Raw genomic sequence first — 22,538 nt, forward strand, 5'->3', positions numbered from 1 at the left:
GAAGAAAACTAAGAATAACACACCCACGTTGCCAAGGCTCGTGAGTGACTGAGGCTCGTTCTAACTGATCATTACATACCGCATAATTCCCCGGACATGCCCCTAATTGCCTTTGCCATGCACAATTTAAAATAAACATTCTTATCAAAAAAATTCGTAAAGTGAGAACTACCTGTAATACATTTAGTACCATCATATCAGTTACTGAATGGAAAAGATATCAGCAATGCTTTGGAAGCCTTCAAAATGAGGGTTAAATGAGGCAGTATCTGAATGTGTCCATAGAGTTCAAATAACAAATAGGGCTGGAGTGAAATGGATGTGCAACCTTATTAAGCAAGAGATTCATAAGATGATCACTCTTATGATGAGTTGGAAGGAATACAAGAATAAGAGGAATTATGAAATATATTAAGCACAGGCCAAAAGAGTTACAAGTATTGCCTGGGAAAGCTGAATTAGTACGGAAAAAAAATAGCTGTGCAGGCTAAAAGGCAATTCAAAAGAATTTTATCATTATGCCACAAGTAAAAGAAAGAATGAATGGGGAAGAATAATTTTACTCAATGCAGATATATATATATATATACCCTTGTGTCCCTTGGAAGCAATGAGACTGTTCAAATAACAAGTGCTCACCTTGCTAATAAAGATCTATCAACCAGGTATACGTAATGGTACACAGTACTACTAGCACTATGTTCAATGAAGAGATAGGGATGCATGAGATGGAGGTTCCAGGTCTGTTGTATGACTTGAATAAGAATTCGTAAACAGGGAGAGATATCAACATGTATGCTAAAGGAATGTTTAACCGAATTGGCTACAACTTTCAGATGTTTGTATAACTTGAGTCTCAGCTCAGGAATGACACCACAGGAATGTATGACAGTTTCATTGTACAAGAGTGGTGCAAAACTGATGTGTCCAACTACTGATCTATCAGTATCTTTGGAGTGGTAGTGAAGATCTTAGAGAAGTTGATAAGAACTCATACAGAAATAGCTTCACAGACAAACTATACTTTGCAAGAAACAGTTTACCACAGGGAGATCATGTTTTAGCAATGTGCTCATATTTTATAATAATACCTAAGTTGGATAAAGGTAGTGAATCCAATATGATACTGCTGGACTTGGCTAAGTCATTTCATAGAATAAAACATGAAAGGCTGTTGCCTAAACTGGAGAATATGGGCTTGGAATACAGTCACCCCTCAACTTAAGACAGGGGTTCTATTGTGGCAATTTCATAAGTCAGAAAACACTATTGAATGCCTGGATGTAGTCTGTTTAACTAATTTTACTAATTTTTTTAATCCATTAATTTTTTTAAAACTAATTTTACTCTGTTTGTGGAACAACACAATATACAAATTATAACATAAAATTTCTGTATACAGCACTGTAACAGATAATGAAACACATGCAGTGCTTCTGCGCAATTACCAATAAAAACAAAAGGAATAAGAGTAATTCTTCAAAGCTGCTGCTGCTTTATTAATTGGAAGAATCATTAGAAGAGTCAGGGAAAGCTAGATAGTCAATTCTTCAGAAATTGCAACATAGCATTCTGAGATGTTCAGGAATTCACCAGATTCATAATTTGTGAAAGGTCTTGGTTCATTTTCAGAGGATGGCATGACAGAATACATTATGCCCAACTTAGTCTGCACAAATTACTTTTCCTTTTGGCATAAATTTCTCTGTAGCAAGTAATGGCAGCTTACATCATTTGCTACTTTGCTAAATTTCTTCATGTTAGGATTCATTTCCTCAAACCACCAAACTGCCTTATTAACAGAAGAAAATACTTCTGCCATTTTTTTCACTGGAAACTTATTTACTGGGGGGGGGGGGACTTCCTCTTCTTGTTTTTCGGCTTTTACTCTCTTCTACTGATGCAAGTTTCTGAGCCTTTGTTTGAGAGCTCTTTGTCCACAGCTTCCAACAAATGTTCAACGCCTTCACTTTCAACCTCCAACTCTTTACTTAGCAGTAGTCTCTTGTCACCAATCTCTTGTAAGGCTTCATCTTTTTTTCAATCCTGTGAATGTATGAATATTTATTTTCAGCAGCTTCTTTCAAACACCATTCATGCACTCTGCTGTCACCTAATTCCACACCACATCTGCAACATATATTCCTGCCAAAAGTCCGAGGTGTTTCTCGCCCTCAGTAGAAGAAATAAATAATCTGAGCAAAAATATTTCTTAAATGATATACCTTGAAGACAGCAATAACATCATGATCCATGGGTTGCAGGTGGTATTATGTGAAGGAATCAATGGATGGCCATCATGAGCATAAGTAATCATGTTGCTCTCGTGTCTTTAGTCCAGTGCTGACTAAACCATTGACTTGGATAAGGGGTGATTGATGAACAGGTATGGGGATGTGAATCTGCTATATTTAAATCGACCAGAGGTATAATGATCAGAGAACCCATTCTTAGACCACTGTTGTTCAATCTATATATTAATGATATCAGGAAGGAAGGATCTTATGGGAGACATTCAATTGTTTGCTGATGATGCAAAGATAAGCAGGACAATTAGGAGTGCTACTGATATACAGCAATTACAGAATGATTTGAACAGGATAGAAATGTGAACAAATGATGATAGCTGTCAATCCAAATTTAGAGAAAGATGTTGAAAGGTTATTTTTCACTTGGTTAGACTATAATAAATTTAGTTTAATCCTTTATCCGGTGTTGTACCACCTAACCCAAGTCCTGAAGATACTTTCAGGTGCAAACTTTGTTTGCTCACACTTGGATAAAGGATTAAACTAAATTTATTATAGTCTAACCAAGTGAAAAATAAACTTTCAACATCTTTCTCTAAATCCAGAGTAATTTAATAAAAAGGTGGCACACCTTTTGGCAACTCCTATAGGTAGAGATGACCTTGCTAATGCTTCTGCCTGGTATCTCCACTTGGGCCTGGCTCCCACTGAAGAGACCTCAATAAAGGTCGAAACTAGTCTGGGTAGTGGCCCTTCCCTTAATGCATAACATTATACATATCTGCAAGGAGATGTGTTTTACATTATGGGAGATACTGAGATAGGAGTGCTGTTAGCTTGCCCCACCTTTGCAACGAGTTGCCCGGTGTTGTACCACCTTACCCCAGTCCTGAAGATACTTTCAGTACCAAACTTTGTTTGCTCACACTTGGATAAAGGATTAAACTAAATTTATTATGTCAATCCAAAGTGTCATGATGAGATCTTCAACATATTGTATTGATGGGATTATGCTACAAGATACTGAGGCTAGGAATCTTGGAGTTATGGTGGGCAGAAATTTGAAGTTCAAATGTTACATGGCAAAAATTGCAAATACAACTCAAAAGATAATGGCAATTTGAAATGAATACTGACATGTAATGATAAGGAAGTCATTTTGCATCTTTACAAGGCCTTGATAAGATGGTATCTGAACTACTAAGTGCAGATTGGGTGTCCTGGGTTCGCAGGAGATAAAGAAGCTGTAGAAAGAGTGCAAAGAATTCTCAGTAACAAATTGCATTGGGATTTTGAAAACTACATAATGAGGACATATTTGAGAGTATGTGGCATACAGACACTAGCAAGCAGGAGAAGGGGGGGTGGGGGTAGGATGATATGATAAACCTCTGAATAGGTCTTGCAGGATCATCTGACAAAATTTTTTCATTATAAGAAAAGAGAACATCAGACATTTATGGAATTAAGTCAGTGTATAGTTAAGAAACGGGATCCTGTAACCTCTAGAAGTGTGTCTCCTGGGTGGCAGATAGAGGAGTCCACCAGATATGGTGAGGTGGTCTGAATATATTGAATAAGAACTCGTGGACTAACAGGTCCATCATCTTGATTGTGAAAGAAGTGGCACTCCTATGGTCCCTAAGCTGTATCTATCCTCTTCTATCTCTATTCTGAGGAAGATCCACTTACTTTAATCTTTGCTATAAGCCCTTATCAGCCAACTCTTCTCATTTTATGACCTTTATGCTATTAGAGTACTCAAGGGCTATAGGGGATCTTTCCATTTCTGGCCTCTATCTATGCCCCCCTCTTTAATCTTTACAGAATTACAGAAGTATTTCCCTACTGAGTGTTCCTGGTAAGATTTACGCAAGCATACTTGAGAAATGGTTGAGAAGAATTGTGGAAGAAAAGCCTGGTGAAGAACAAGCTGGATTCAGGCCAAGTAGAGGCTTTCAGGATCAGATCTTCAATTTACAACAAATAGTTGAGAAATCATAGGAATATAACAAAGATCTGTATTTAAGTTTTGTCGATCTGGAAAAGGCATATGACAAGGTGCCAAGAGAGAAGCTATTCAATACGCTGCAGGTGTATGCTGTCAATGAGGCATTAGATCAAGCAATACTCAGTCTTTATTTGAGTTGTAAGTCAGCAGTTAGAATTGAAGGAAGTACAGGAATATGGTTTAATGTTTAATCTGGTGAGACAAGGATGTACATTATTCCCTCTGTTATTCGTTATTTATATGGATCACATTATGAAGGAAAGTGGTATTAAACATGATATCAAAACTGGAGATGTTAATGTCAGCTCTTTGCTTTATGCGGACGATGTTATACTTCTAAATAAATCCGCTACAAGTCTGCAAGATTCCCTGCCTAAATTGAATAACTATTGTAATAGATATGGTATGAAGGTTAGCAATAAAAAGACAAAGACAATAAAAACAGGAAGAATAGTTGAAAATGTCAACTGCGTTGTGAACGGAGAACCTGTGGAACAAGTAAAACATTTCAGCTATTTAGGCACGATTTTTAGATCAAAGATAGTAAATTAAATATGGAAATAGACAACAGAATCAACAAAGCTGGTATTGTATGACAGGAAGTCAATTGATTAAATTCATATGGAATAAGAGAGAAATTAGTCATAACACTAATTAGCTGTATACAAGACAGTGTTCAAACAAGTTTTAACTTATAGATCTGAGAGCTGGGTCAGAAGTAAAACACTTGACCAAAGACTAGAGACTGCAGATATGAGAAAGATTAGAGGCATGAACAAATGACATCAATGGCAATATCATATTAAAAATGAGGATATTAGGAAAGAACTTGACGTTGTCAGCATTCAGGAATGCGTTAGCAGAGCTAATCTCAGGTGATATGGTCACTTAATCAGAATGGGCAAGGAAAGATTAGCAAAACAAGTGTTCTCTGCCAGGTTGGCAGGAAAAAGACCCAGAGGAAGACCAAGATATAGGTGAATTGATACGCTACAAAGTGCCTTAGACAATAGAAATATAAGATCTGATAATGTTGGAGTACTGACAAGTAACAGACTGATTTGGAGGAAATTTGTAGTTGATAGGAAGTTAGTAATGATATAAATTTTTTTTTGTAGTACTATCATATCCTGTACACCCCCTTGAGGTACATGGCAGGAATTTGATGATGATGATGATGAAATAAAAGAAGCTAGAATAAAAATAGATAGAGGTTATTTAACAATATTTGGTTTATATGCTTATAAGAAGGAAGAGAAGATAATATTGAATTTTATAATCAATTGCAAAATATACAAAATAAAATAAATAAAAATGGTTATGTAATATTAGCAGGAGATAAATGCAAGAAAAATTGGAAACATGAAAATTAATAATATAGGAATACAAGGAGAACATACTCTAAACAGGAATGCAAAAAATTGATTGACTTTGTAGTTTATAATAACCTTAAAATAATGAATTCTTTCTATAAACATAAATACATAAATATACTCGGGTAGCAAGAGGATAGAAATCAATATTAGATTACTTTATCTTAAATGAAAAGTCAAAGTTCTCTTTAGATTTTAGAATTCACAGGGAATATGAAATAAGTAGTGACCACTTCCTCATTAAAATAAAATTAAGATTACTACCTAAATGGCTACAAATAACAAGAACAGAAAGAAAATTTAAAATATTTGTTTATAAAACTCGATTATTAAATGACATACTTGTGCAGAGGCTTAAGTGCTGTGAGGACATTATGTTGGAGGTTTAATGGATTTTTTACAACACTCAAAAAGAATTAAAATAGAATTTAATACTTCCTATATTTTGTCCTAGTCACTAAGACATCTACGGGGATTACAAAGACAATTAATGTAACATGCACACAAAAACTTACAATACTAAGCCCAACCATGTGGGTGACAATAAAGTCCTATCTAGGTGGAGCGCCCTCTAAGGGCAGTAGTAGGTGGCCTGGAATGTAAGGTGGAACCTCTGGTGATGACTGTTTCCCAAATCTTCGGAAGCTTAATGCAACCGTATTTGTTAAGATTTGGTTGGTTTCTGAGAGCTGCTGCTGCTTCTAAGAAAAGTCTCTCTTTCTTGAATTTGCTGTGGTGGAGCATGGTGGTTTTCTTCCATGATACTCTGTGGGTGGTGTCCAAAACATGGTCAGCCAAGCCTGAATGGCCATAGTTGTGTTTAACGATGTACGACTTGTGTTCCTCCAGGCGGATGGATGCTGATCTGCCTGTCCGTCCAAAGTACGCAAGCTTACAGGAACAGGGTACTTTGTAAACTCCAGGCAGAGAGAGAGGAGGGAGCTGATCTTTCGTAGAACGGATACGGGTAGCCAGTTTGCGGTAAGGCTTATATGCTGTGTGCAGGTTATTATACTTTTTTAGTATCTTGGCTATTTTTTCTGAAGTGCCACGGATGTAGGGTATGGTGATGGCATTTTTAAATTCTTGTTGACGAGAGGGACGGGGAATGGGGGAGGAATTGATCATTTTTTTGATGCTGTGTTCGCTGTAGCCATTGGAGAGGAAAGTTCTGTGTATGTGGTTAAGCTCAGTAGTGAGGGCGGTTCCACTGGAACAAAGATTGTGGGCTCTCTTGGTAAGGGTTTTAATGATGCCTCTTTTCCTTCGCCATCAACTCTGGGTATTTCGCTTGGAATAACAAAATCTACAAGCAGATAGAGGGAACCGCCATGGGCTCCCCCCTCTCACCCCCCTTGCCAATTTCTATATGGAAGATTTCGAAAAACGAGCCATAGACTCAGGCCCACTCAAACCTTCTATCTGGCTAAGATATGTAGATGATGTGTTCTCTATTTGGCCTCATAGCCCAGACACGTTAGACTCCTTCCTCGGTCATCTCAATAGCCTACATCCAAGAATCCAGTTTACTATGGAAAAGGAAAAGAACAATTGTTTACCCTTCCTAGACACCTTAGTCACGCGCCTGCCTAATGATACACTTGCCTTCACTGCATACAGAAAACCCACACACACCGGCAGATACATTCACAAACTCTCCCACCACCACCACCCCTCACAACAATATGGCATCATTAAAACCCTTACCAAGAGAGCCCACAATCTTTGTTCCAGTGGAACCGCCCTCACTACTGAGCTTAACCACATGCACAGAACTTTCCTCTCCAATGGCTACAGCGAACACAGCATCAAAAAAATAATGAATTCCTCCCCCATTCCCTGTCCCTCTCGTCAACAAGAATTTAAAAATGCCATCACCATACCCTACATCCGTGGCACTTCGGAAAAAATAGCCAAGATACTAAAAAAGTATAACCTACACACAGCATATAAGCCTTACCGCAAACTGGCTACCCTTATCCGTTCTACGAAAGATCAGCTCCCTCCTCTCTCTCTGCCTGGAGTTTACAAAGTACCCTGTTCCTGTAAGCTTGCGTACTTTGGACAGACAGGCAGATCAGCATCCATCCGCCTGGAGGAACACAAGTCGTACATCATTAAACACAACTATGGCCATTCAGGCTTGGCTGACCATGTTTTGGACACCACCCACAGAGTATCATGGAAGAAAACCACCATGCTCCACCACAGCAAATTCAAGAAAGAGAGACTTTTCTTAGAAGCAGCAGCAGCTCTCAGAAACCAACCAAATCTTAACAAATACGGTTGCATTAAGCTTCCGAAGATTTGGGAAACAGTCATCACCAGAGGTCCCACCTTACATTCCAGGCCACCTACTACTGCCCTTAGAGGGCGCTCCACCTAGATAGGACTTTATTGTCACCCACGTGGTTGGGCTTAGTATTGTAAGTTTTTGTGTGCATGTTACATTAATTGTCTTTGTAATCCCCGTAGATGTCCCAGTGACTAGGAAGAAATATAGGAAGTATTAAATTCTATTTTAATTCTTTTTGAGTGTTGTAAAAAATCCATTAAACCTCCAACATAATAAATGACATAAATATACAATGGCTATATGAATAAAGAATTAACTAATATTTAGATAAAATGAAATGAAGAAATATAATGGCTTAATATAAAAACAACAATAAATGAAACCTTAGGAAAGACCAAAAAATTTGATATAAATAAAAAACTGAAGATATGCGACAATACATAAAATATATAGTTTTAAGTATAACCAAGTGGAAAAACTTCCAAAAATGGGACAATACAATCAAAGAAATAATCAAAATGAAAAAAGAAGCATATCATAGATGTTTAAGCAGTAAAAGATTAGAAGATGAAATAGAATATAAAAGAATAATTAAAATAGAAGTCAGAAAAAGACAGAGAATCATGGAACAAATTTGTTTCTAATTTAGAACATGACTTTATAAAATAAGATCCAATGTATATAACATTTTGAAACATTTAAGTACAGATGCTAAAGAAAGTGTAAAATTGAACACTGAACTGAAATTAGAAGAATTTCTAAATTTCTATACAGAATTGTGGACAGATAAATATTAAAAAAAATAATAATAATAATAACTGGCAAATATAATGAAAATGAAAAAACTAAAGAATTAGAAATCAGCCTGAAAAAAAAAACAAGAAATTGAAAATCACCTGGAGAAGATAAGTTATTATATAAATATGTAGGAATAATGTTCAAAGAAAGACTTAGTATTTTAAAATAAAATCTATTCAACATGTAACCCACCAACAGAATGGAAAAAAAGTAGTAGTGATCCGTATCTTTAAAAAAGGGTAGTAGAGATGACCCTAAAAATTATAGAGGTAGTATTCTAAATTCCTGTTACAAAATATATAGCAGAATTTTAAATAACAGACTAATAAAATATTCTGAAAGCTTTTATTTTAGAAGTACAAAATGGATTTAGAAAAGGGCGATCATGTATAGATCCAGCCTTTTGCCAAAAACAGGCCTTTAAAGGACAAGATCCAGTAAAAACTAAAATAGTAATGGATAAGATTTTAGAACAGGTGAATTCATTTAACTCCATAGGATGTATGATTACATATGAAAATGAAAAAAGATATAAACCTAAAATTTGTGAAATATTTACAAATAACAGGTGTAATTAACTCTATATTTAAACCAAACCTAGTTCAAAAACAAACCAGACTAAAAGTATACAAGACATTAGCCCTACCAGTCCTATTGTATGGAAGTGCAATCTGGACAATAAAACAAAAAGACAAACAAAGATTAATAACAGTTGAAATGAAGTTGGATAAAAACTGCCAAATATACTCTATTATCACAAAAGAAATGAAGAAATTATGAAAGAATTAAACCAGGAATCAGTAATAGAAAACAATATGGCAGATTTTAAGATCTCCAAAGGACATTAATGCCTTCTTCAAATCGCAGGTGTATACAAATAACAACATCCCGTGTTCCTGTGGATTAAATTACATATACCAAACATCAAGAAGCCTGGAAATTCAAAAAAAAAAAAAAAAAAAAAAAAAAAAAAAAAAAAAAAAAAAAAAAAAAAATAGCATATAGGGGACGTGAACAACAGAACAGATACTTCAGGATTAGCCCATCACTTCTCGATCTCTAACCACACCATCAATTGAGATAACAGCTCCATGCCTTATATAGAAGAAGATTTTCGATGTAGAAACTTCAAAGAAGCCACAGTTGTACTCTGCTCTGGAGAAAATCTAAACAGAAATCAAGGAATGATTCTGAAAGCCATCTGGAAAAGCCTAATAAGTTCACTCAGCTTACCAGAATTTCATTTCGCTTAAATCTATATAACGCGCTCAATAAACAATGACTGATAAACCACGTTCCATGCTTATGATGTTAAGTGTCAGTTTTAATTTATTTGACTGTGTCACTCCGTTCTTTTTTTTACTAGTAAACATTAGTGTGTACCGTTATACTTGTCCTGAAGAAGCCAGACAGAATAGCTGGTGAAACTTGTTGACAATTCGTGCATATCATTTACAAATATCTGGTCAACGAATAAAACCAAAAAAAGCTCAAGTTTTAATGTTTAAGGACCAAATACAAAACAAAAATGTCACTGTATTTTTAAAGAATGTGCAAAAGAGTTAGCCATGCCCTTGACCCTGTTATTTAATGGAAGTCTAGCAGTGGAGAAGGTTCCTAAGAAATGGAAAGACAAAATAATACCTTTCCACAAACATGATTTGAGAACAGAAGTTTTCAATTATAGACCAGTCTGTATATTGCAGTTGTGATCAAAGTGTTGGAAAAATTGGTTAGAAATAGAATATGGTTGGATCGACATAAGATTCTCTATGATGATCAGCAAGGGGTAGGTCTTGTTTTAGCAATCCACTTATGTTTTATGATAAGATGACGAATGTGTTGGATAAGGGAGAATCATATACAGTGATATTCTTGGACAGTGCAACAGCATTTGATAGATTATCACATGATAAGGTGGTGTGCAAACTACAGAGGACAGGAATAAATGATAATTTGGTTAGATGGATTGGAAATTGGCTCTGAATGATACCAGCAAGTTGTGTATTATGGAGTAGTGTATCAGAAAAGAAAGTGACATGCCTCAGGGGTCTGTTCTTGGGCCCTTGCTTGTAACTTATTTGTTATTGATATTTACTGTGGATTGACTAAGGATCTTCAAATGTTTGCATCATTAGCAAACATTTGAAGTAGTAGTGCTGATGTTAATTCTCTACAGGAAGATTTGAATAGACTTTTAGCTTGGACAAATGAGTGAGGTTGCAGTTCTAATATTAATAAATGCAAGGTGTTACACTTTGGGATACACAGATATAAGGCTACGTACTGTACTGGTGAAGCCGTACCTTAGGAAGTGGATGAGATTCGGGATCTTGGAGTGATGGTAGACAGAGAACTTGAAGTTGCGAGGGCACATCACAAGTGTTGCAAAGACAGCACATCATATTGCTGCTATGATAAAAAGTACATTGGCATGTAGGGATAAGGTGGTGGTGCCTCTATATAAGGCATTGGTATTAGACCACATATGGACTATTATACACAGATTTGGTCACCTAGTTTTTGTTGTGATGTGGAAACACGAATAGCCAAAGTGATATCAGGACTCTGGAGTGTTGGTTATGAAGAGCATTTGAGAGAATGTGGATTACAGAAGTGTTGGTGGATAGGAAGAAAAGAGGTGATATGATAGACCTTCAAGTTAGTTAAGGAATTCAAATTCTATCAGATTAATACAGAAGAAATTATAAAAAGAGTGGATGTTAAGATAGGAGGAACAAGAAACCATCCCTGGAAGTTGTATAAAAATATAGTGAAGGATGTGAGGAGTAGATTTTTTACGTGGAAAGTTGTTCGTGAGTAGAATGCATTGTCAGAATGTATTACAAATGCAGGGTGTAAATAACTGCAAAGCTCATTACGATAGACATGTTACTGGTTGAGTGGGCCTCCCATGATGAGTCTTTATGTCATGGAGGTTACCAAAATAATAATATATTTCATCCGAAATTCTATGTTCTGTGAATATAATTCACAGCTAAATTCACTAAATTTAACAAAACTTAATATATATATATATGAGGATGACCTGAAAGTTTCTCGGTCTTGACCATAGATGGCAACACTATCACCAAGTTTTTTTTTTCTCTAAGTTGGTACCTCTGTCATAATGATCCATGTGAAATTGCAAGTCATTCTATCAAGTAGTTTGTTTTATACAGCTGTCTGAAGCAAAGGTGTTGTCTGTATCCCTTGAAATGGATAAATTGAGTATTGTGTGATTATAAAATTCTTTGTAAAAGAAGGTTTAACGGCAAAAGAAATTCATTCGAAGCTCATAAAAGTTTATGGACAGTCTTCTCCTTTGTTTTTGACAATTAAGAAATGGGCTACCGACTTTAAACATGGCCGTACCAGCGTTGAAGATGATCCACGGGAAGGACGTCCAAAAAGTGTAACACCAGAAATCATTGATCAAGTGCATAATATGGTATTGGATGACTGGCGAGTCAAAGTGCGTGAAATTGTCCAAACTGTAGACATGTCAAAATAATGCGCAGGATATATTTTGCATGAAGAATTACAAGTGAAAAAGCTTTGTGCGAGATGGGTGCCACACTTGCTCACAGCAGATCAAAAACGCACTCACATGAAAATCTCTGAACAGTGCTTGGAGCATTTTAACAAGAATAAAACTGATTTTGTGTGTCGATTTATTGCTATGGATGAAACTTGGATTCACCATTACACACACACACACACCAGAATCCAAACAGCAGTCAAAACAGTGGGCAGAAGCTGGTTGTTCGGTGCCAAAGAAGACAAAGTCTGTTCCATCAGCAGGAAAGGTCACTGCATTGCTGTTTTGGGATGCTAAAGGCATTTTGTTTATTAATTATCTTGAAAAGGGTAAAACAATAACCGGGGAATATTATTCCGATCTTTTAACCAGACTAGATGAAAAAATTCATGAGAAAAGACCCACTTTGCAGAAGAAAAAAAAATCATCTATCATCAGGACAATGCACCTGCCCACAATGGTGTTATGGCAGTGGGAAAATTAAGAGATCTGCACTATGAACTGTTGAAACATCCACCCTATTCCCCAGATTTGGCTCCCTCTGACTTCTCTCTCTTCCCAAAACTAAAACTCTTCCTTGCTGGTCAGCGTTTTTCTTCAAATCAAGAGATGATTGCAGCTGTAGAGGGGTATTTTGCAGATCTTACTGAGAACCACTTACTGAGGGATGGGATAATATTGTTGGAGCATTGCTGGAATAAATCTATTATTCTTAAGGGAGATTATGTTGAAAAATAAAAATAATTTTGGAATTATAAATTCGTTTTTTCATTGTTAGGCCGAGAACTTTTCAGACCACCCTCGTATGTATGCGCACGCGCGCGCGCGCGCGCACACACACACGCGCGCGCGCGCACGCACGCACACACACACACACACACACACACACACACACACACACACACACACACACACACACACACACACACACACACACACACCAGTGGCGTCACATGTCCATTTTGGTTGAATGTGCCATTGTGTGGATTATGCAACCCATGCTACAAAATTCACCTCAATCTGACTGTATGATTGTATTTTTACGATGTATGAAAGTTTTAAGAGTGCATATCATATCAACGCTCATCTTAATTGATCCAATGCAATTAATTTTAACCAAATCTGTATAGAGTGAGGGCAATGTGTTTGTTTTAAGATATATTAGAACACAATAATGAAGGAGAATGCTATATTTAGTTGATATATTTGAATTACTCAAAGGTATAAAAATATAATAGTAAGGGAAGAGGAAGATAGGCTTACCTCCTTTGACTATATTCATACAATTTGCAAAAGCTCTGGCAGAAAAGGACATTCACTAGATCTTCACAATGTTTCTCATTGTGAAGATTTTAATACATAATAAATATATTAAAATATAATAAAAAGACAGTTTTTAATATATAAATAATTATATATTAAAAACTGGACACCGATATGTCTATATCAGTGTCCTAAACACATCAATTCACTTTACACACACAAAACAGATAAAACTCAGTAAACAAAATCAAATTCATGACAAGCAACAATGTTCAGTTGGATTGGTTGACACAATAACCAATCACAGCCACTGATTTCTAGGTGCTATTGTCTCAGTGCACTCTCCCTGCCTCACCTTCTGGGTGGTTTAAAACCACTCTAACACTGAATTTGATCCACTGTACCATCTGTACAAAGTGCTCAGAGGTGTCCGTATTTGTCACCGCACACTTGGGCTATTAATGTGAATGTGATGCAATATACGTGTCGAAAATGTTCTCTTCATGAAGCATTTTTATACTGTGTTTAATTTTAGGAATCACGCGAAGCCAGGAAACAATTAGGGGAGTCTTTAACAGGAATAAATGTAAAAATATAATATCGTCGGTGATATTGCTATTCTGTGGATGTGCACTGCAAACCTGGTACACCCTGAATATATGCCCCTGATACACACACACACACGTATATACACTGTGTGTGTATATATATAGTGGTAGATGCATGACCTTATGGTCATAAAATGTCTACAGCATTTTGCACATGTTGCCTTAGTATCACATTATGATAAATGTGTTTGAAAAGCGCATATATTTGACATATAATTGCATGTTTTAGTTCTCACTAGTAAATGGCACTATTTCAAACTTTTTCTGGAAGGTTGGGGCCTGTTATACTTATAACAACAGGTCCAAGCTTTAGATCAGCCTGTGCAAGGATATCAGTGACAAAAGAAACATTCTTATATGGATGAAAGCCACATGCTAAAATAAAACATACTCTGCAATATTTCAGTTGAATTTCTATCTTCTTCTATGAATATATCCATTTATTTTTGTTTATTTCACTTTTATTTATTTATTTTTTAAACACAAATGTGCATAAAAATATATAACGGTAGTTGGGTTTTTTCTTCAAGAAATGTTTACAGCTATCACCATACAATGCTTATCACATTACTTAAAAACAGCCATTACCCTTCTCATCAGAAACAAGAGTGCCTTAAAAATAAGGTAATGCCGTGCCCAAATTTTACACCAAATATTAGTGTAAAATTACTGTACTGGAAAGGTACCTGAATATAATGCAGCTGAAGAAAGGGAAAGGAGAAGAAGCAAGCTCATAGCATGCTTGATGTTATATTTCTCCCTTTAAGTCATAACATTTGTCCTTTTCACCTTAAACCTATTAAATCACTTCTAAGTTTTCTGTTACTTTTTTAAATTAAAAAGCATTTACAGTCAACAGTAACAAATTCCAGTGAAAAACCATGCAGCTCAAAGCTATGTCCATGGCACTGTTACTAGTAGAACATAAGTACCAATGGATATCACACCACTGTAATAAATATTAACATATAGGTTTGCAAAGTGCTATTCAAATGTAGTTTATTTCTTATTTTAATTAAGGTCGGTCTAGCTCAGCAGGTTTTCTGCACTGAGGAAGCCATATACCATGACACACAATGGATGACTAGAGAGAAGGTTAAGACCAAAAGATGGTAGTTTACTGAGAAGATTTAGATGCGCACACACACACACACACACATGAATAAATACACTAACAATGTCAAGAAAAACATATGCTTCTCCAAAATTTTCTAAGGAACATGTATTGGTGGTGATAATGAATAGACTAAAGGATTTGCTATGGATCAGGAGTGGTGGAATCCAAACTGGTGATCAGTTGATGGCTTTTTCCATTCTTTTGGAGAGGATTAAGTTGAGGGGGATAAGCTAATAGTTCGATGGCAGACCCTCCTGGAATGTTAATAATAGTTTATATAGTTTTGTTTTTTTCAAGATTAAAAATGTGCTTGTTTTTATGTTGAGATAAGTGCTAGCTGAGTATCAAAAAGTGTAGAGAAAAGGTGTTAGTTCTGGAGCACAAACTTTTAGTAAAAGTGGTAAGCAAGTTTTGGAACAAGGAATAAACAAATGTTACATATATTTAACTCACTAAATAATCCAAATACACTTACAGACCTTAAAGGACATGGCCTGTATGGCCTGCTCACACTGGCTTTCATAACCATGATTAAAATCATGGTTAAAAATAAATCAATACGGATGCAACTTGTTTGTTTCTTTATTTTATATTTAAATCAAGGTTAGGAAAAGGCAGTTAGTTTATGTCTAAATATATATTTTTGTGTATAAACTATATGTACCCTCCTGGCTGGTTTATCAGGTTGTGGGATGAAAAATGGGTTTCCAAGAGGAAGAACCCTGTTATCTCCATATGATGCTCAATAACTCGTCTTCAACTGAAAATCCCTGATAAAAGTTTCCCACATCCTAGACAGGACCAGGTTGAATCCTGATTCCAGTGACACATAATGCACTAAACATCTTTACTGGTCTTTGACATTAAACCGAATATAATGTAAAGCATCTTAACAGCCATAAATTAAGCTAAAACTTCCTAGTTCTCTTTCTTGCAAGACTATCTCACTCTGCCTATGTTTGGTGGTCCAACAAGCTTAACTTATAAGATATATATTATTTATTGTTATACCTCCCAGAAGCTACAAAAACTGTCTTCAAGACAATTCCCACCAGTATGGCAGAAGTCCACTGGTATCATAACACTGCATTTCTATGTCTAGCATATCAAACATCAATTCACAAATTTGAGATTCCCATTCTATCCTTAATAACATGATGCCAGAAGTATTTATGACTTTGGTAACAGCATAATTTCTTTAATGGCCTCCTTGGAGTTCATTCTTTTTAGATTTACATGACTATCTCTTCATAATTTAACAATACTTTAAAATCACATCAACACCAAATGCATTTCAGTTTTAATAACAAATAACCTTAAAAGAAGTTTTATTCATTCACCTACAAAACTTTTGCTTCCCCAACATAAACACTGAAGCACAAGCATGGTTTGAGTTTAGCATAAGTTGTCCATCTACTGCTAAACAGCAGAATAATTTCAAAATTCTCTTCTCAAGACTCAGTGGAGAATCACTTAGAAAAGTCTCACTAGTTGGAATTATAACCAAAGCAATTAAGACTACAAACCCAGCGTGTTCTGTATAGTGATTATTTGCTCTCTGTCCCAGTATGCTTTGTTTCTAGCAGGAGTTTCCAGAAGGGAATGCTTGTCTGCAACCACAAATGCATTAACTTCAACACTGACAGCGTAAACATGAACATAAATGATATTTGTGTTTAAATTGCACTATGCATGATTCCTTCCACTACCTGTTTTGTGCCAAATGATAAATGTCAGATGGTTTGTGAGTCTCATCATCAAAAAGTTTGCTTATGTATTACTAAAACTGTTTAGCTTGGGCTTCCTCTATGTCCATTAGTTGACCTGTAGAGAACAACAGCACTAAACAAAGGTAAGGGTGGATGTCTCAATTGAAGATCCCAACCACCTCAGTTGACTTTTCTGAATTGTTTCTATTAGGGGCCCTTGCCAACTTTCTTCAAGAATAACAGTATTAAGAATGTGATTATGTCATGTGTATCCTAGTATTGATTGAAGTCGCATTATCCCAAAGCTATTGATGAGATTAACTGCTCATCGAATAGTGATGTTCCATGTGTGGGAACTATATGTAAATATGGCTTCAGTGGTAGTTTTGATTAGACAAATTTTGGTATTTGTGGTGAGGAGATTGGATTTCCAGATATGAGCTAAACTTTTATGGAATTAAAGAGCTTTGTGCTTTCTTTTCAGAATGTCAAGTATCAATAAGGTACAGAAAATCAATTATTTCTTCAAGAATGTGGTCATTTAGCCTAATCTTTTCTTGAAACTTTATTATATGTTTAGAGCTAATGCCAAAGCAGATGTCTGCATGTTTGTCCACTGTGTTCATAACAAGCTGTTTTGTCACATGTGAAGATATAAAAGCAAAATATCAAGGTGAAACACTTACCAATTCTAACATTATTAGTTAGCTTTGTTGAAAAATTACTTATATACATTAAAACTGTTTCTGCTTACCCTCTATTACATAATTTTCCTGTTTTTCCTTTGATAACCCAATGACTACTGATATCTTCCTGAATATCAGTTGCTGTAACAGACTTAAAGAAGAGAAAAAAAAAATCATTTTTTTTTTAATGAGTGGTTTTAATATAATAAGTTTGAAAATTTAAACTTTAAATAAGAACATATTTCATCAAATACAAAATGATATAACCATTTAAATTCCATGCAATATTCTTGTACATTTACAATAACATTTAAACTCATTTACACTAAAAAGCTTTCATGATTTATCATAAAAACAGTTTATATATTCACTATTATTCTCTCAAAATCAGGGTCTTCACTTTGTGGTCAATTTCTTGCTACATCACATAGTATGAGATATTTTTCTTCTACATTCAGAGGAATCAACAACAATGCCAACTTTTCCTTTGCAGTTTTTGTAATGGCTGCTTCATCTTAGTGATTGCAAGGCTTCAATTTCTGTAGAAGAAATGTTAGAAATGGAAAGTTTGGATTTAAGTAGTGCAGAGGAGACTTCCATATGAAGTTCGTTGGTTATCACTAAAACAATTGAATCATTTAATTTCAATGTTGTGGAATATATCCAAATACGATTTTTTTTGGGAACTATAGAAAATCATATCCTCTTGATAGAAAAAAAAATTTCATCTGAGTTAGTGGAAGTCTGAGATATTGACCTCCCATTTTTGGTCTGGCAAGAAATGAGGTCTTTGCTTAGTGAAAAAGTTGTTAAATTAATGACACAGGAGCGTTTGGAAATAGTTAAAACTATATTTAATAGTTCAGGGTCTATAATGGAGATAATCACTACTTGTAGTTCAGTGATGAGATGAATATTAATGGAAAGATCATGCTTGGCAGCTTGAAGTTGATTATGCACTAGAGATAGGCATGCAGAGAAATGAATATAATAAGTGCCAGGAGATTTGTTAGTTTGGATGCACTACATCAATTACATTTTCACAATCTGGTCTCATAAGAAAAACACCTTACTAACCTTTCTAGCAAAAATAAATAATCCACAACCTGGATAAATTTTACCATGAAAATAGAAAAGGAGAGTAAACTTGCATTCCTATGCATCACGCTCTCCTTCAGGTCATCTAACTACCTCTGTCTATTGCAAATTTACCTTCATTTGTCACTACATACAACAGTAATTCCCACAATCCTTCCCAAAAAATTGGAATCAAACACTTTACTGAACTGAGCTCATACAATGTGCTCCAACCCACAAGATCAAGCAAGAACTTCTCAACATTCAACATACGAGGGGTGGTCTGAAAAGTTCTTGGCCTAACAATGGAAAAATAAATTTATAATTTCAAAATTATTTTTATTTTTCAACATAATCTACTTTAAAACTAATACATTTATTCCAGCGATGCTCTAGCGCCATTATTCCATTCCTGTAGTGGTTCTCAGTAAGATCTGCAATCACTTCTTGATTCGAAGAAAAACACTAACCAGCGAGGAAGAGACAGAAGTCACAGGGAGCCAAATTTGAGGAATAGGGTGGATGTTCCAACAATTCATAGTGCAGATCCCTTAATTTTACCATTGCCAAAATACCTTTGTGGGCAGGTGCATTGTCCTGATGAAACATGATTTTTTTTCTTCTGCAAACCGGGTCTTTTCTCACGAATTTTTTCATTTAGTCTGGTTAAAAGATCGGAATAATATTCTCCAGTTATTGTTTTACCCTTTTCAAGATAATTAAATAAGCAAAATGCCTTTAGCATCCCATAACAGCGATGCCGTGATCTTTCCTGCAAATGGATCTGACTGTCTTCTTTGGTGCTGAACAACCAGCTTCTGTCCTCTGTTTTGACTGCTGTTTGGATTCTAGTGTGTGTAATGGTGAATCCAAGTCTCATCCATAGCAATAAATTGACACACAAAATCAGTATTATTCTTGTTAAAACGCTCCAAGCACTGTTCAGAGATTTTCATGAGTGCATTTTTGATCTGCTGTGAGCAAGCATAGCACCCATCTTGCACAAAGCTTTTTCATTTGCAATTCTTCATGCAAAATATATCTTGCACGTTCTTTTGAAATGCCTATAGTCTCAGCAATTTCATGCACTTAGACTCATTGGTCATCCAATACCATATCGTGCACTTGATCGATGATTTTTTGTTACATTTTTTGGACGTCTTTCACATGGATCATCTTCAAGGTTGGTACAGCCATGTTTATACTCAGCAGCCCATTTCTTAATTGTTGAAAATGAAGGAGAAGAGCACCCATAAACTTTTATGAACTTCGAATGAATTTCTTTTGGCATTAAACCTTCTTTTACAAATAATTTTAAAATCACACGATACTCAATTTATCCATTTCAAGGGATACAGACAACACTTTTGCTTCAGACAGCTGTATAAAACAAACTACTTGATAGAATGACTTGCAATTTCACATGGATGCTTATGACAGAAGTAACAACTTAGAGAAACAAAATCTTGCCGATAGTGTTGCCATCTATGGTCGAGGCTGAGAACTTTTCAGACCATCTTCATATTATGTGATTAAATGTCTTCTCAAAACTGACCGTGTTCTTAATTTTGACAAACCTCTCTTCAACAACTCTGAAACAAGACAGAGTCACAATTCCATATATTTAGCATTTCCATACCAATTTCAAAAATTCAAGAAATATAACCCAGTACCTACATTTATTCTGTTCAACAAATTCTGCTCATAGTTTCCCTCTTCTAAAGATAAAATTATCTCATCTCTCTCTCTCTTCCTGGAGTCTAACAAGTTGTCAATGACTATCACCCTTTATATTTCAGACAAACTGAAAAAAAAAAAAAAAAAATTATAAGAACATCAATCCTACATTATTAATAAGAAATCTAACCGAGCACAATGTGGCATTGCCACTGATCACCAAATCCTCTGGTCAAGGACATACACACTCCACTGATGTTACTTCATCATCCTAATCTAAATCAGAATAGCTGCCTCTCCTTATCAGAAATCTGGGCCAGTCTCATTCTTATCAGAGATCAATAATTTAAAATTACTAGAGTTCACGCAAATCATGTTGTTCCTTTTATACCAACACATGGCTCATACTATTTTTAAATAATCCACTGTTGTTGTTGTTCTACCTTCTACTATTACCTTTCCTGCCACTGATGACCTGTCAATTTCAAGTTGAAATATTTGGCAATTAAAGTTTATTTTTTATTTCTTTGTGTGTACATGTAATCTAGTCTTACAATTATGGCACAAACATTTCTTAAGCATCAAGTAATCCTCAGAGATTCCATATTACAACTAAGGTAATCCAGTGGCACTCACAGAGGGAATTTGCCATGTTAGGACTAGCCTGTGTCTACTGAGTTTCAATTATTCTTACTAAACAGCTTAAGGAAATTACAACGTACAATAGAATTTACATTAAAATAAATTTTAATACACTTCCAATATTTCGGCAGCGTCACGTTGCCATTTTCACAAAACAAGACACGTGCATGCAAGCACAACACACAGTAAACGAGGACGAAGCAGAAATTCTTTCTCCCAAAAGTCTTGATGGTGCCCCCTAGCGGGCAATGTTGGTATTCTTGGCCGATTGGGCTGAAGGTCTTCTGATGTAGGTTTCCCAAATTTGGGGCAGTCTCATGCAACCAAATTTGTTTCTTAGGGCTGAGGCTGATTCCATGAATAGCCTTTCGTATTTGAATTTATCCAGGTTCTTTTTATCGTGGCTTTCTTCCACCGTATTCTATGATGGGTATCCAGCACATGGACTACAAGACCAGAGTGGCTGTATTGGTGAAACTGGATGTAGTCCTTGTGTTCTGAAATTCTGATATTAGCTGTCTTGCCTGTTTGGCCAAAGTAGGACAGCTTACAGCTGCAAGGGACCTGGTATCCACTAGGTAGGTCTTGGGGGGGGGGGGATATCATCAATTCGGGTCGAATAGATGATATTCGACCAGAAATGCTGAGGTATGGTGGTATAAGTCTTACAGTGGCTGCACTGCATAGTTCAGAAAGCCTGGACCGAGAGACGAATTCCCGATGATTGGAGTAGAGCTCTAATTGTACCCATACATAAAAACGGAAATAAAACCGAATGTGAGAATTACAGAGATATTTCCCTACTGAGTGTTCCTGGCAAGATCTATGCAAGTATACTTGAGAAATGGTTGAGAAGAATTGTGGAAGAAAAGCTTGGTGAAGAACAAGATGGATTCAGGCCAAATAGAGGCTGTCAGGATCAGATCTTCACTTTACGACAAATAGTCGAGAAAGCATGGGAATAAAACAAAGATCTGTATTTAAGTTTTGTCGATTTGGAAAAGGTATATGACAAGGTGCCAAGAGGGAAGCTATTCAATACGCTATAGTTATATGGTGTCAATGGGCCATTATATCAAGCAATATTTAGTCTTTATTTGAGTTGTAAGTCAGCAGTTAGAATTGAAGGAAATACAGCAATATGGTTTAATGTTAAATCTGGTGTGAGACAAGGATGTACATTATCCCCTCTGTTATTCATTATCTATATGGATCACATTATGAAGGAAAGTGGTATTAAACATGATATCAAAATTGGAGATGTTAATGTCAGCTCTTTGCTTTATGCGGATGATGTTAAACTTCTGAATAAATCCGCTACAAGTCAGCAAGATTCTCTGACTAAATTGAATAGCTGTTGTAATAGATATGGTATGAATAAAAAGACAAAGACAATGAAAATAGGCAGAATCATTGAAAATGTCAACTGTGTTGTGAATGGAGAACCTGTGGAACAAGTAAAACATTTCAGCTACTTAGGCACAATTTTTA

At 35.7% G+C, this 22,538-nt stretch overlaps 1 protein-coding gene across 1 annotated transcript in view; it reads right to left on the reverse strand.

The window, feature by feature from the left end:
- Nucleotides 1-22,538, reverse strand: part of LOC150097561 (stromal cell-derived factor 2) — a 112,843-nt gene that overhangs the window by 40,047 nt on the left and 50,258 nt on the right. The window contains exon 3 of the mRNA XM_090407327.1: nt 17,720-17,802. Within this exon, the coding sequence (XP_090263453.1) occupies nt 17,720-17,802 (83 nt within the window). The remainder of the gene's footprint in view (nt 1-17,719; nt 17,803-22,538) is intronic.

This window comes from Typopeltis vanoorti, chromosome 17 (assembly GCF_054136105.1).
Source record: "Typopeltis vanoorti isolate ZY-2024b chromosome 17, IOZ_Tvanoo_1.0, whole genome shotgun sequence".
Classification (NCBI taxonomy): domain Eukaryota; kingdom Metazoa; phylum Arthropoda; class Arachnida; order Uropygi; family Thelyphonidae; genus Typopeltis; species Typopeltis vanoorti.